The sequence below is a fragment of the Planococcus citri genome, chromosome 5 (genome assembly GCF_950023065.1).
Source record: "Planococcus citri chromosome 5, ihPlaCitr1.1, whole genome shotgun sequence".
NCBI classification, from domain to species: domain Eukaryota; kingdom Metazoa; phylum Arthropoda; class Insecta; order Hemiptera; family Pseudococcidae; genus Planococcus; species Planococcus citri.
In genome coordinates this window covers 43193177-43206815 of record NC_088681.1, presented here as the reverse complement: position 1 = coordinate 43206815, position 13639 = coordinate 43193177, and the positions used below count along the sequence as shown (strand labels likewise).

General features: G+C 34.6%; 1 protein-coding gene across 1 annotated transcript in view; it reads left to right on the top strand.

The window, feature by feature from the left end:
* Hmx (H6-like-homeobox) overlaps positions 1–5224 on the top strand; it is a 34598-nt gene extending 29374 nt beyond the window's left edge. Inside the window, exon 3 of the mRNA XM_065366790.1 lies at positions 1204–5224. Coding sequence (XP_065222862.1) covers positions 1204–2174 — 971 coding nt within the window. The 3' untranslated portion in view covers positions 2175–5224. The remainder of the gene's footprint in view (positions 1–1203) is intronic.
* Positions 5225–13639: the final 8415 nt, after the last annotated feature.

Genomic DNA, 13639 nt, shown 5'->3' with positions numbered 1-13639 from the left:
AATCTTGATTTTTTTGTGAGGAGTTAATTTCATCGAGTGAAAGGGGGGTTTTCAATTTTTTCAACGGATACGTAATAATAAGGGTCAAATAGGTCAACTTCACCAATCAAAACTTTTTTTCATGTTTGAAATCAAAAAATCACATTTTTTTTAAAACTTTCAATATTTTTTGAAATCGACTTTGCGAGTTTAATATGTTGTTCAGCATGAAAAGTTGTCCATAATATATTTTTTTCAGAATTTCTGAGAGTCGGAATGATATGAAAACTACGTTTTGAAACTTTTCGAGCTAATTTTTCGTACGAAAAAAGTGGCAACACTGATTTTTATGATATCAGCTAAAGCTCTTTAATACAAGTATGGAAATAGATTATGCTCTCAAGAAAGTCTTAGCATTTTACGTATGTATTACGTACTGCGCATGACAGGTTGGTGTCGTCACGCGGTGGAGGTGGGTGGAGCAACCAATGGAGTGCAACGTTGTACGTGAACAGCTGATTTGATGCTTGCTCGCGCACTGCGCAGTACGTAAAACTTACGTGAAATCCTATGACTTTCTTAAGAGTATAATCTATTTCCATACTTGTATTAAAGAGCTTTAATATTAGCAAAAAGCATTTCAAAACCTCTAACTATTGGAAAAAGTTCCATTTTGGTAGGTATCGTGGTTATCGAGTCAACCACTGCTGAAATGGATGATATTTCAAGTTCACTGAAAACTTTTACACCCCTAGCAGCCTTTAAAAAAGGGATAGAGAGCTGCAACTTGCGCCATTGGTCATCCCTGAGAAAGGTCTTTCCACAGGAAAATTTTCAAAAAAATCGCCGACCCCCCCTCACCAATTCTTGGTTGAATTGACGTGGAATGACCCCCTCGAATTGCATTTCTTGAAGATTAGAAATATTATGGATCAGTCTAACACCTTGAGATGGATCTTGAGATCCAATGAGATAATTGGAAGGAGGAGGGGGACTAGCTTTACCAATTATCCTTAAAAAATTGGGATCGAACTTTTTGAGAACCTGGAGTCCTTTATGCGTGAGTATATTCAACAAAATCTGACTCAAGTCGAATCATCCCGCTAAATTTAGACCACAGAACCGATTACAAACTTTCTGATTAATCGTATTGTATTTGTATATCATTCAATTCCTGCTCTATACGTCTAGCTTACTCAAACCACTCGTTTTGTCTGTCCACAGGCGAATCTACGACCACAACGAACGAAGAAAACAGCCGATGCAGCACACCACGCAGCAACGGCGGTATCAATACTAGTCACAGCTCGAATGGAATGGCCTCCCTAGGCGGCGATCACGAGCCCCTATCACCAAAACGCCACCAACAACACAGCCCTTTATCAGTAGACGACACTCCACCATCGGTGTATCGATCTTCCTCGGAAACAACCAACACATCGAATCACACCCTCTCGTCGATCTTGGCCAACAGCTACGGCCACACCGCCGCCGAATCGTTTCTCAACAATAACCTACGATTGAGTGGCTCAAAAGGCTACGCTTTTATGCGAGACGTCGGCCAAAACACTCGCGTCGGAGGTGGCATGAAAAGCGTCGAAGAAGACGACGACGAGATGATCATCGAAAGCGATGACGGCGGTGACGACGGAAACGACGATTACGGCAAAGACGACGACGGAAGCGGTAAAAAAGATCTCGGAATGATGAACTCGACCAACGCGAAACGAAAAAAGAAAACTAGAACGGTGTTCTCGCGAAGTCAAGTTTTCCAGCTCGAATCGACCTTTGACATGAAACGATACCTGTCCAGCTCCGAAAGAGCCGGCTTGGCCGCTTCGCTACACTTGACCGAAACCCAAGTGAAAATTTGGTTCCAAAATAGACGCAATAAATGGAAAAGACAACTCGCAGCTGAACTGGAAGCCGCCAATATGGCACATGCGGCCCAACGACTGGTTCGAGTGCCCATTCTGTATCACGAATCGGCTGCCTCCGGTTTGCATCACCATCATCATCTCACCGGCGTCGATACGATACCGTCTTCGGCCAGTATCACGTCTCAAGCATCCACACCCCCTTATCCTTCCTTATACTATCATCATACGGTGAATAGTAATCCGTCTCCGTCGATACCGAAAACCTTACCTTCGAGTCCGGTCACGTCGAGAGCGCCGTTACCTAGTCTCGTGTAAAGCGTTGTTTACTTTTTTTGTTTTTTTTTCTGTTTTTGAGTTTGGATTTTTTTAACGCGATCTTTCTTCCGCGTATAAGTATTTTTTTCCTTCGTGTGTTTGATTTTTTTCTATGGTTATCGAAATGGTGTGACGTGTGACTAATGGAAGGGAATGTGGTGTGGAATGAAATAATGTTTGCTTTGTTTTGAATTTGGATGTGTTCGGGTACTGGAGGAGGGGGAGTGCAGGGGAAATCATTTCCACTGGGCATGGGTGGATTAGATTTTACATCTTTTTCGATCTTCGATCCAATCACCTGCGAGATCAATAATAGGTACATATTTGAATATTGAGTGTTCTAGAATAATTGTAAAATTGAATCAATTTATTAAAAAAACAGGAATTTTGTTTCCATCAAGCTCTTTTTTTCCTCTCCTCAACTCAAACATTTGTTTTTCTCGTAAATTTGATACCTTTTTTCAAGTTTTGAGAATTGATTATTTTTTTGAAAAGTTTTCAAAATTATTTGCCTGATTTTTTATACATTTCAATAATTGATATATTTTTTTAAAAGTTTAAATTATTCTAAATTTTAAAAATTCAATGTCGACATTTTTTTCATGTTCAATTTTTTTGCTAAAAAAATCTTGAAATTGGTCGAAATTTCGTTTTATGTAACTCAAAATTTTTTGCGTACCTACTTATCCAAAGAAAAAAAAATAGGAGCTTGCAAAACTTATAAATTGAGTTCTGTATTTCACAAAAATTGATTTACTAACAATAAGCAAAAAAAACTGTAGTGGCAAAAAAAAAAATTGCTGAGTTTTCAAAAATATTGAAAATATTGAAAAAATACTTTAAAGAAATTTACGCTTGAAAAATTCGAAATTTGAAATAGTGTGCGTGTTTTATGATCAACTGATTCAAAAATTAAATTCAAAATACTTACTTATCCGTATGAAATTTTGCATGAAAAACAACAGGGACGAAACTAAAGTTTTTTTTATGGGCAATGTCTCCTAAAAATTTGCTGACTGGCCTGAGCAAAAAAATATCTGCAAATTTTGCCAAACGAAATGGCTAGTTTTTGAAGTTGAATAAGAGATGAAATGACAGTTTTGCCGATTGGTATTTTTTTCGTTTGAATTTTGGGAAGAATGAAACAGGAATTTTTTGATTTTTATTTTGGAAAAGAAAAAGAAATTGGCCTGTACGCAGTTTTGGCATTTCAGAGGGAAAAAAAGCAAACAGACCTACGCAACTGAAAGTAGTATGTAGTTTGCAAAAACTTATAATTCAAGAAGTGAAACAACATTATTTTTTACAAAAATTTTGGCAAAATTTTGGCAAAATTTTGGCAAAATTATAAATAATTTGTCAATTTTCCAATTTTTTTTGAAAAATTTCGCTCAAATCGTTAAAATTATACATATCTTGGCAAGCTAATTTTTTGTGGCCAATTTTTCAAATTTGCAGAAAAAGTCAAAATTATAAAATTTTTTGATTTTTGTTGTCAATTTTTCAAATTTTTTAACAAAACATTTTACTCCAGTCATAAAATTTGCCAATTTTGAACAAAATTATGATCAATTTTTGAAAAAGTGCCAACTTTTTCAAAATTTTCAAAGGAGTGGGTTCCCTTACCCCCACAGCTCCTCCTCACAGTAGTTTCATCTGTAAACTTGTATTTTCGGGGGGGGGGGACCTGAACAGGCAAAGGAGAGAGAGCAAAAAAAGAGTGAGTTTCAGTCGTAAAATTTCAAAAATTGGCGATTTCCTTTGAATGTTAAAAAAAAAACATTTTGAATCTTAGAAATTGAAGTTGAAAAAAAATTGACCTATTTTGTCATATTATTTATAATTTTTTTGCTCAAAAATTGACAAACTACGAGTAATAAACTAAGTAATTCGAAATATCATTTCCATGTAACGAAATTTCATGTGGTTAAAAGATGGAAAATTGAGAGAAAAAAACAAAATATGTAACTAAAATACGAAACCACGAAACCAAATAAAAAATGTGAAAATATTGTCGGAATGGTTGAAAATAGGTAGCTAAAAAAAAAATCATTAAAAATTGTCTGAAAATTCACGAATTTTCATTTGAATTATTCAAACTAGCTGTTGTGCAAATTTAAAAATTGATTTGTTACTATTTTTTTCATTATGAACATTTGAATCAGAATTATTGCATTCTAGAAGCGGAAAAAATCAAGCTTACTTACGTAAATCCGACCAATTGATTGAGAAATTTTAGAAGAAGAAAATCCCACAAACATCTCATTTGACTTTAAATAAAAATAATAATTTTACATTTTTTTCTCTTCCTCAAAAATGAAGGTGGTCTCAAGTATAGCATATTGGAAACTTACCCATTAAACTTCTGGAAAGAGAGAAAAATGTATCCCCCTCCTTCCTTGAAGCATTACCTATTCTTTAATAAAGGGTATAGCGAATCATTAACTACTACTTTTATTGTTTTTTGAACACTTTGATTGTTCTCAAATGGAAAATTTTCACTCGAACTTAATCACTCTCTTGAAACAAATTTCTCTATAATTGGACTGGTTGAGAAAGGAAGGGGTGTGTGGGTGACTGAAAATTTCAAATCTTTTACTGTATCGTTTAATTCTTTAGAAGAAGCTGATTATTGTCGTTACTGTTGAAGTGTTTTTTTTAAACGTACGTTCGTATTTATAAATTTTTTTGTTCCCCTTTTTTAAAAATCTTATTTTTTTCTTTCGTCTATCGAAACGTGTAATTAACGATGTAATTAACTTAATTACGAATTAAGGTCTATATAGAATATCGATTTAAAAAAATTTTCAAACATAAAAAACGAGTAAAAAACGGTAACTTATCGCTTGATTGTGTTGTATGGCGAATTTTTAATTTTTTTTTAAGCGTTGATCGTCGCTTTGTTTTTTTTCCTACTCATATTTTTTCTTCATCGTTTGTTTTTTTGTTTTTCTTTTATCTTTTTATGTTGAAGTTACCATGTAAATAAACTTTATTGCATTTTACATTCTTGTAATATTTTAGCTGAATTATATGTAATTACGAAATTATGCGCAGTGGTGTTTTTGTTTTTACAATTGGTGGGGCATGGGCAAATGGAGAATGTGAATTGGAAATCGTGTGTTGATTTTATGAAAACGATCAATTTTTTTTGCATTCTTCAACATGGATGAATGCAACAGGACCATAAAAAAAATTGCAAAACCCATCAAGGCCCTATCCAAGTGATCATTAAAACAAAAATTTAAAAAAATTACTCACAACACCTCATTTCAACATCATTTTCGTATTTCTCATGGGAGCTCTTACTCTCCCATTTGTGTAAAAGAAGAAAGGGGGCTAATGTACCGCCCTTTCCGCAATTCTTGGCGCCGCCCCAAGAGAAATAAACCAAAAGGAATCGTTAACGATGTAGAAAAAAAGACCCTCAAAATATGTATTACCCAATTCACATAGTTGATACTTTATGATAGGGTGTGTTATTCGAACACACTTACTTACATATTATAGTTACGTGAACGGAGAATAAACTCCAGAGGGTGGTGGTCTCCAGGGTAGAAGGAACGGGGAAAATCACTGCGGTAATCGTTTAATGTCAAAATGTTGCTATTTCATACGAAAGCGAATTAAAAAAAGAATTATTTCATCCAAACCCATCGATAAAAAAATCAGTTACAAATTTTGTAATTTATCTACAAGTATTTTCAGTTTAATTCCACAACGATCTAGTCTACCTCAATCTTTAGATAAATTGGAAAAAAAAAGTATAAAAAATAACCATAAACTACCTCCCCAAATACCCTCCTTATATATCTCCTTTTCTTCCGTATTTCGTTACGAAACCTGAGATAAAAAATTTCACCTTTCATCGTAACATGAAAAGCTTTTTACAAAATCATTTGCCGAAAACCTGCCGCATCGAGAAAGGAATATGGTTAACTTCGTCGATAAAAATAACCAGTCTTGTTTATAATGGAATCGCTTAATCAGCCAATTCGCCATAGGGTTTTACCCCGCGACCACTACCGAACCATTGCGCCGTTTTTCGTTCACTTATACTACTCGATATACTCGTTGTATTGTTTTGCTTTTACCTCGACTAAGGTTATGGGTTGGGTGAGGTAATCGGGTGTTTACATCTCGTGTTCGCTCATTTGACTTTTACCATTTTCTCACTACGTTTTGCAGGGTTAGGCAGGTTATACTACGAGGAGATACTACGAGTTGTATCTACTCGTACAGCTACACAGCACACAATTTTGCCAAAAGTTTTCGTTCTCGTTTAACGTTCAACTCTGTTATACTCGTATCTCTCTCTTCATCTACCCATACGATACATTAAATACCCCAGCTGAGTAGATATACTGTAAAGTATTAATCTTCCATCTTCCTCTTTCTCTCATCTTTCCCCGCGTCATCTACCTACTTATATAGCAGTGTATTGTGTTTGTATGGTGCTGTAGTGTACCTACCTACTGTTTTGCAGTTTGTAAATACGAATCGCTCGAGGTTATCGTTTAAATAACATGCTTAATTAGTTCACTCGCCGCAGCTACCGGTGAGCCAGCCGAACTCGGTATCTGTGTTGCATCGTATCGTTGTAATAAAATCGTTACTCGACGATAAATTTTTAATCCCTGTTTTAATTGAATAGTCTCGATTTTTTGCTACTGTTTTTTTAGACGATTTTTCCTCTTTTTCACTCGATTACCCGAGGGTTTTTATCTATTGGAGAAGATATGTCAAAAATATAATGAAAAGGATGGAGAATTTTACTGATTTTAAATTTTTTCGAGTTGAAAATTCGTCAATTTTTTAGTGTTTTTATTTGACTTTGTTTTTCATCTGAATTGCGAAGGGCTTGGAACTTGAATTTTTCTTTGTTTTTTGTTTGGATACTCGCTCTCACGAGGGAAAATAATTTGGACATTTCCATAGAAGATTCGAGTATTTTGAAAAATCATCTACAAAAAACCAAAATGCGCTGCCATTTTGGAAAACAAGGTGTATGTAGTAAAAAATCGTAAAATGGCAGGAAATACAATTTTACGTCCAAAATAGGGCAATTTTGTAAATAAAACTAACTTTCAAGAGAACTTATTTGTCAACTCGTCACCTCCGATTTGGCTGAAATTTGTGCCACTGAGAGTTCATGTCACCCATATTTCAGAACCAAATTTTCAGCTGCTGAAGTTGATTACAGCGCTTTCTAAAGCGATTCCAGTGTGCTGGAAAAAAGTAACTTCTGCTGGAGACTTCAGATCGACTCGAAAATGGTCACAATCGATTTGGCGGCGTCGATTTTAGGATGTAGACGAAGTTTCGGAGAGTTTTTTCCAGAAATACATGGTACTGGATTTTAAAAAAAAATATAGGTAGAATATTCAACTTGTAAAAAAATACATGCGCGAGCTTGTCACTTTGGTTTCGCGATTTAACTACTCTAGTCGATTGAGAATATTGAACTTATGGTAGAATTCAAGTTTTAGCTGCGGAAGTTGAGAGCAGCACCCTCTGGAGCGATTCCAGTGTGCTGGAGAAAAAATAACTTCTGCCGGAGGCTCCAGATCGTCTGGAAAATGGTTGTAATCAAATCAATTCTAATAAGTCGACTCAAGTATTGAAACCAAAGTTCAGGTTTTCATTTCGCGGTTTACCATTTCTATGAGAATCTTGTCAGTATAAATAGGCTATTTCAGCAATTTTCAAAATTTTTTCGAAAATTGAAAAATCAAATTCGATAGCTGAAAATTTTTAGTAAGCTTAATTTTAGCTGGATCGGACTTCGGAGAAGACGAGTTGACAAATTCCCCTTTAGTGTATGATTGATAATTTTGTACCAACTCAAATAGATTCCGTTGGTTTATTTTAGGGGAGGAGGGAGGTTGTTCATGTCAAGCATAATTATGAAGAAAAAATTTAAAAAATAAAATTATCTCTTCGGAGGAAAATTTTTGAAATTTGCGCAAATGATCTTTCTTGTCTAAAACTAATTCCATAAAACCGAACCTCACAATTTTAAGCCCTTTTTGGAGCTTCCAGCGCAATTTTTGATTTCTCCAGACGACTGAAAATGAATTTGGGAAAATAAAATTTCAGTTGTTTATTTTTTTTAACGGTTTAACCCTACAATACTTAACCTGTTAGAGGGGTTTATTCACATTTGAGCCAATTTCTAGGCGGAAATATCGAAGGTGTGCCCGAATTAATTTAGGTAGGTACTCGTTTTCTGGAGAAATTTTAAGAAAAAAATCGAAAATCTCGCCGAAGGTTTTAGAATGGCTTGAAACAGTGAAATTTCGAATGGTGGAGGGGGGTGGGTGGGTTGGTTTTAAACAAGACGAAGCTATTCGTGCAAATTTCAAAAACTCTCCCTGAGAACAGAAAATGTTTGATATTTACCTACAATTAACTAGTTGAACATGTCGAGAATGAGTCAAACCCGATTTTTAGCTGCCCACATTTTTTTCCACAACTTCAAGAAAAATGTTGAAATTCTGGAAAAATTGAAGATCACCTCACGCTTGAGGCTCCAGAATGGTTTGAAGTGGTGAAATTCGTTTCGGAGGAGTAGATATCAAATAAGGTTAAATGTCATCATTTTTACTGAATAAAGACATGCAATTATTATTATTTTTTTCAAATTAATTGCCAAAAATTGCTAATTTAGAATTTTTAAAAATTAGTCAATAATCAATTTGAGCAGCTCAAAATTGGTTTATGTGAGTTTCAGACCATCCTCTTTCCAAAAATCGTGATCCGTTGAGATCGGAGACGGATACTTCGAGAAATTCCCTTGTGAATAAAAATTTTTCAGGATTTATTAATTGTATCCAGCTGCTAAATTGGCTCATTATGGCTTGAAGTTGAGAATTTTTGGATCCATAATCTCAAAAAGTCTTGTAAGATGAACGAAACAGAATAACTTTTCGTAAGTGTTTTCAAAAATACCTAAGTATTTCGAGAGCAGATTTTGTGCTCTATAATGTTATTGAAGAATTTTGTTGATCAAAAAATCCTTTAAATATAATTATATGTTTGAAAAATAAAAGTCTTGGAACAAGTAAGGAAGGAAGGGGGAGTAGAATGCTTCAAAATTTTCAAAATCTATATTGGTTTTGAAAACTACAAAAATTTGTTCAATTCAAGAATTTTTGAATTAAGAATTGGAATAAATACTTACCTACTTCAGTTAGGATCATTTGGGACTTAGAATGAGTTGTGGAAAAAGGTAAACGTTCCCAAATTTTGTCAATAATTTTATTGGTGCTTCACACAAGGTCAGATTGCAATTCTGCTACAACAATTTTCAAACATTTCCTAGAATGGAAAAATCAACTCGAGAAAAGAGAAATTCCAAAAACATAATCCAATCAATGAAAAATTCAAATAAATTTTTTATTCGAGATTTTTGTTTCCAACTTCTTTTTTTAAAAAATGGTTCAAACCACATTTGGCCAGTTTTTTGGAAAAAATCTTGGTGTGGAGGGGGAAGGAAGAGTTTGGAGTAAAAAATTGGGGAAATCTAGAACGAAAAATTGGAAGAATTTCTCAGTCTCACCCCCTCTCCATCTCCCACCACGCATCGTTTCGTCACGTCTCTGAAAAAAAAATGTAATGTTTAGTGTGGAAAGTTTTTTGCTCACCTCCTTTTTATTACATTAACAATTTTTTTAGTCACTTTTTTGATTACTTTTTGGTTACTAAAGTTATTTTTTTGAGAAAAATTTGAGTACCATCCCTGATATTAAAATTTTTCATCAAAGTAGTTTCCCTTACTCAATTTTGATGTCTAAAAAGTAAGCGAGGGTACGTGAGGCGTGACAAAGTATAACTCGAAAATATGTCGTATGAAAAAAATACGAAATTTCGTTTTTTGGATTTGCTAGTCATTAGACAAGAAATTTATCAGGTCTATTTTGAATATTATTAATTTTTTGTTTCTTTTAAAAATTATAAATTTTCGAAGTTTTTTTTTCGACAATTTTGTAAAAATGAATGAGGGGGGATCAGTAGGTGCATTTTTAATTTTAAAAATGTGCTTCCAAGGTCCTTCCAAGGTCCTTCTTTTTAGTTTTTAGATTTTGTTAAACACCCTGCTTCTCATTGTTTCGTAGGTACGTCATTTTGTATTAGTAAGATTTTTGTCAAAGAATCTTCTTTCTCATCATCATCATCATCATCATTTTGTTTTTCATCCGGAAATCAATTTACTAATACACAATTTCCTTTTCTCGGCTATTTATTTTCATCTCCTCTCAGATTGACGACGACGATGCTGCTAGAGGTAATAAAGGAGGAAACAAAAACAAAAAAAAATATTAAAAAAGAACACCTACCTGCGTTGTTTCGTCCTAAACGCGAAATTATCGCCGTAAAAACCAACTAGGTAGCTTTATTCGGTTCTATAAATGTACATGGTGGCGCAAATGACACAGCGAGACGAGCCCCGAAGGTTTTTTTTTTCGGCTCTGCTTTCGTCTAATAGTAAGCCGCGTTTGAGCTCTGAGAGCTATTTTATAGTGGATGTTTGTGTGCGAGCTAGTATTAACAAACTTGACAAGTATGGTGTTACTTTTAGCTAGTTGATATGCCATATAGGAATCCGCCCATTACAAACACCAAGCAAACAACCTAAATAAAGGAACTGTCAAGTTGCGCGTTCAAAAATTTGTATGGTAGTCTGAATTCGACGATTGCACAAACGGATAGCACAGCGACAATGGTTTAAAAAAAGACAGAGAGGAGAAGAAGAAGAGGGAAAATAGCAGATATACCGTTTTACCGGGGACTTTGCGAAGGGAAATTAATGGCCTTTTGTGTAATACGAATCAAAAACATACCCCGTATACTCTATTCTTTGGTATTATTGCCGAACTATTATTATTATTATTTTTTTGTATTCGCTTATGGTACGTGTACTATACATATATAAGGCTTCAAATGTCTCTTAATTTTCCGCACTAGAATACAAATGCGTGCGAGGTTTTTAATGACTACTACGCTAAGGATGGAGGGAGGTGAGGGCGGACGGTAACGTTTTAATTTTCTATTTAGAGCATCGACGAGTCGACAATGAATGAGTCTCGGTGGTGACTTTTTTCACGATCGTGTGTCCAGTTGGGAATCATTATGGGGAGTTTTTTTTAAAGGCTAGGTTTGATTTCAAGGTGTCCTGCAGTTTTGCCAATCGTGTCAATTTGGTGAAAATTTGTCGATTTTAGCCTGAATGTATTTTCAAATTTTTTTGAAATTTTTCATGGATCCCTTTTGTAAATTTTATCAAAAATTGTCCCTCTTTGAAGCTTAACAAAAATTGATGCCAAACAATGGCAAAAAAGGGATAAAAATTCCAATTCTCAAAGTCAACACGTTGGCAGTTTACCTGAATCAAAATAATTTAAATTTTCAAAATTGAAAAAAATGCTCCTCCTGGCGCAAAATTGCCTTGAAAAAACTCGAGCTGAAATTTTGTCTAAGCACCTCGATTTCGTATTAAAAACGAACTCGATGTTCTTGGGACTGAAATTAAAGTACCTGTATTTTCACAAATAGATTCCAATGCCTTGGTAATTGGGAAGTTTTGACGTGGTGTAGTGTTTTTCGTATATATCTACCTTCTATAGAGCAGAGATTACGAACCCTTTCAAGTTTAATGATGGCACCTTGTTTTATATTATGTTCGTTCATCGTCGCAAACTCGTCCGTTTGAAATTCAACACTTCACATCGCGATATAAATAAGCACTGCCGGTATCACCACTCTGCAACTCGACGTTCTATTTTAATTGCTATAAAGGTACTTTTGTAGGTAGCTAAATCTATAGGCTAGATATACATACGCGAACACATACAATCAACGCGTATAGTAAAACTAGGGGAGCAAAAGTGCGATAGAACATGGTAATGAGTTTAAAATAAAAGGTCGTACATTACTCGGATTCGTATTTAATTACGCGAATAATGACGCCAATAATGGAATAATTCGCCGGAATGGAACGCAGCCAGTGCTTCTGCTGCTGCTCCTGCTGGTTAATAAATCGTGCAAATTGTTTTATGTCGAGTATGAATGAATAGTACTCTATGGTATTCGTACAATAAATAAATCTTATAAACGAATCAGAGAGAAACGAAGCCAGAAAGGAATACAGTAAGGCGCGACAGAGAGACTGAGAGAAAGATATAGCGGAGGAGGAGACACCAGTCGCGATTATAAAGTAATTCAAAACCTTTTAAAAATAAACTTCCTGAACTTATAAATCTCATTATACGTAGCATATTATCCCCCTCATCATAAGGTGATGATGAGTTGAAATCTAAAACGTTGTCGTCGTAGTCGTCGTCCTCGTTGTTGTATAAAAAGTGCCACATAAACTGTTTTTATTGAAAATTAAACACCAAACAAATCCAATTTTCGTTTAAAGCCGATTTTACAATAGGTTTCGAATGTCGAGGATGTTTTTTTTTCTAACGCAGACTCGCCTATATTCGTATAATCGTAGGGGAATAAGGGTATGGTGATGTTTGATTTAGTGGTGTGGATGAGGTGCAATGTACAGGGTACGAGGTGAGGGTTTTTTTGAGAATGTAGGTTGTGATTTAAAAGGATATGAGAAGTTCCAAGGTGAATTTTTATGCAGGTTAAGGGTGAGTAGAGAGGTTGGATTTAATAATGCTTATTACTGTGAGGAAGGGTGTAGTGTTTGAAAATGTTCCAGTGAATATTTTGTTTGGTTACATTTATGGCGGAAAAAGTGGAAAATTAATCAATTTGAGTTCGTTTTTATGAATTTCCAAGATTTAAAAGATTCTTGGACAGAATATTAATGTGACAGGTTAATGAAACAGATTTTTTTTTTTTTAATTTTCTTATTTTAGTTTTTTAAAAAGTACAGCTGAATTTTTTCAAACTACGTATTTGTACAAATACCAGAGAGACCAGCAGTCTTATGTCAATCCGGCATTCCTTAATTGTGCCCTGGCATCCTTCTACTGTGCTTTGTTTTCTTTTTGTCATTTTTTACTAGAAATGGAAATGCAAAAAAATGCTGTCCTGTTTCGCAAAGCTGTTAAAAAGTCTTGCATTGGCTGCATTTTGTCAAACTTGCTGGCATGTGATATCAATGATACCCATACAACAATTGCCGACGACGACATTTGCATTTACTAGGTTTTTTTCCAACATAATGATGGGAAAGTGACCAATTAGTTATTTAGTAGGAATCTTCTGTCCGTAAAGAAGGCGGGCCAATGAAAATTTCCAAAATTTTTTCATTATTTCTGATACCTTGACATACCATCTCGACATGTAAATGTTAATTTTGATGCTTGAAATTTGCATCTATGTACAACTATGTCAATCAATTTTTCAGAATTGAAATTTCTGTTTTAGTGTTTAAAAGTTTGGCAAACATTTCAAACTGTTATCTTGTTTAAAGAGGAAAACAAAATTTTTAATGGCTTGAT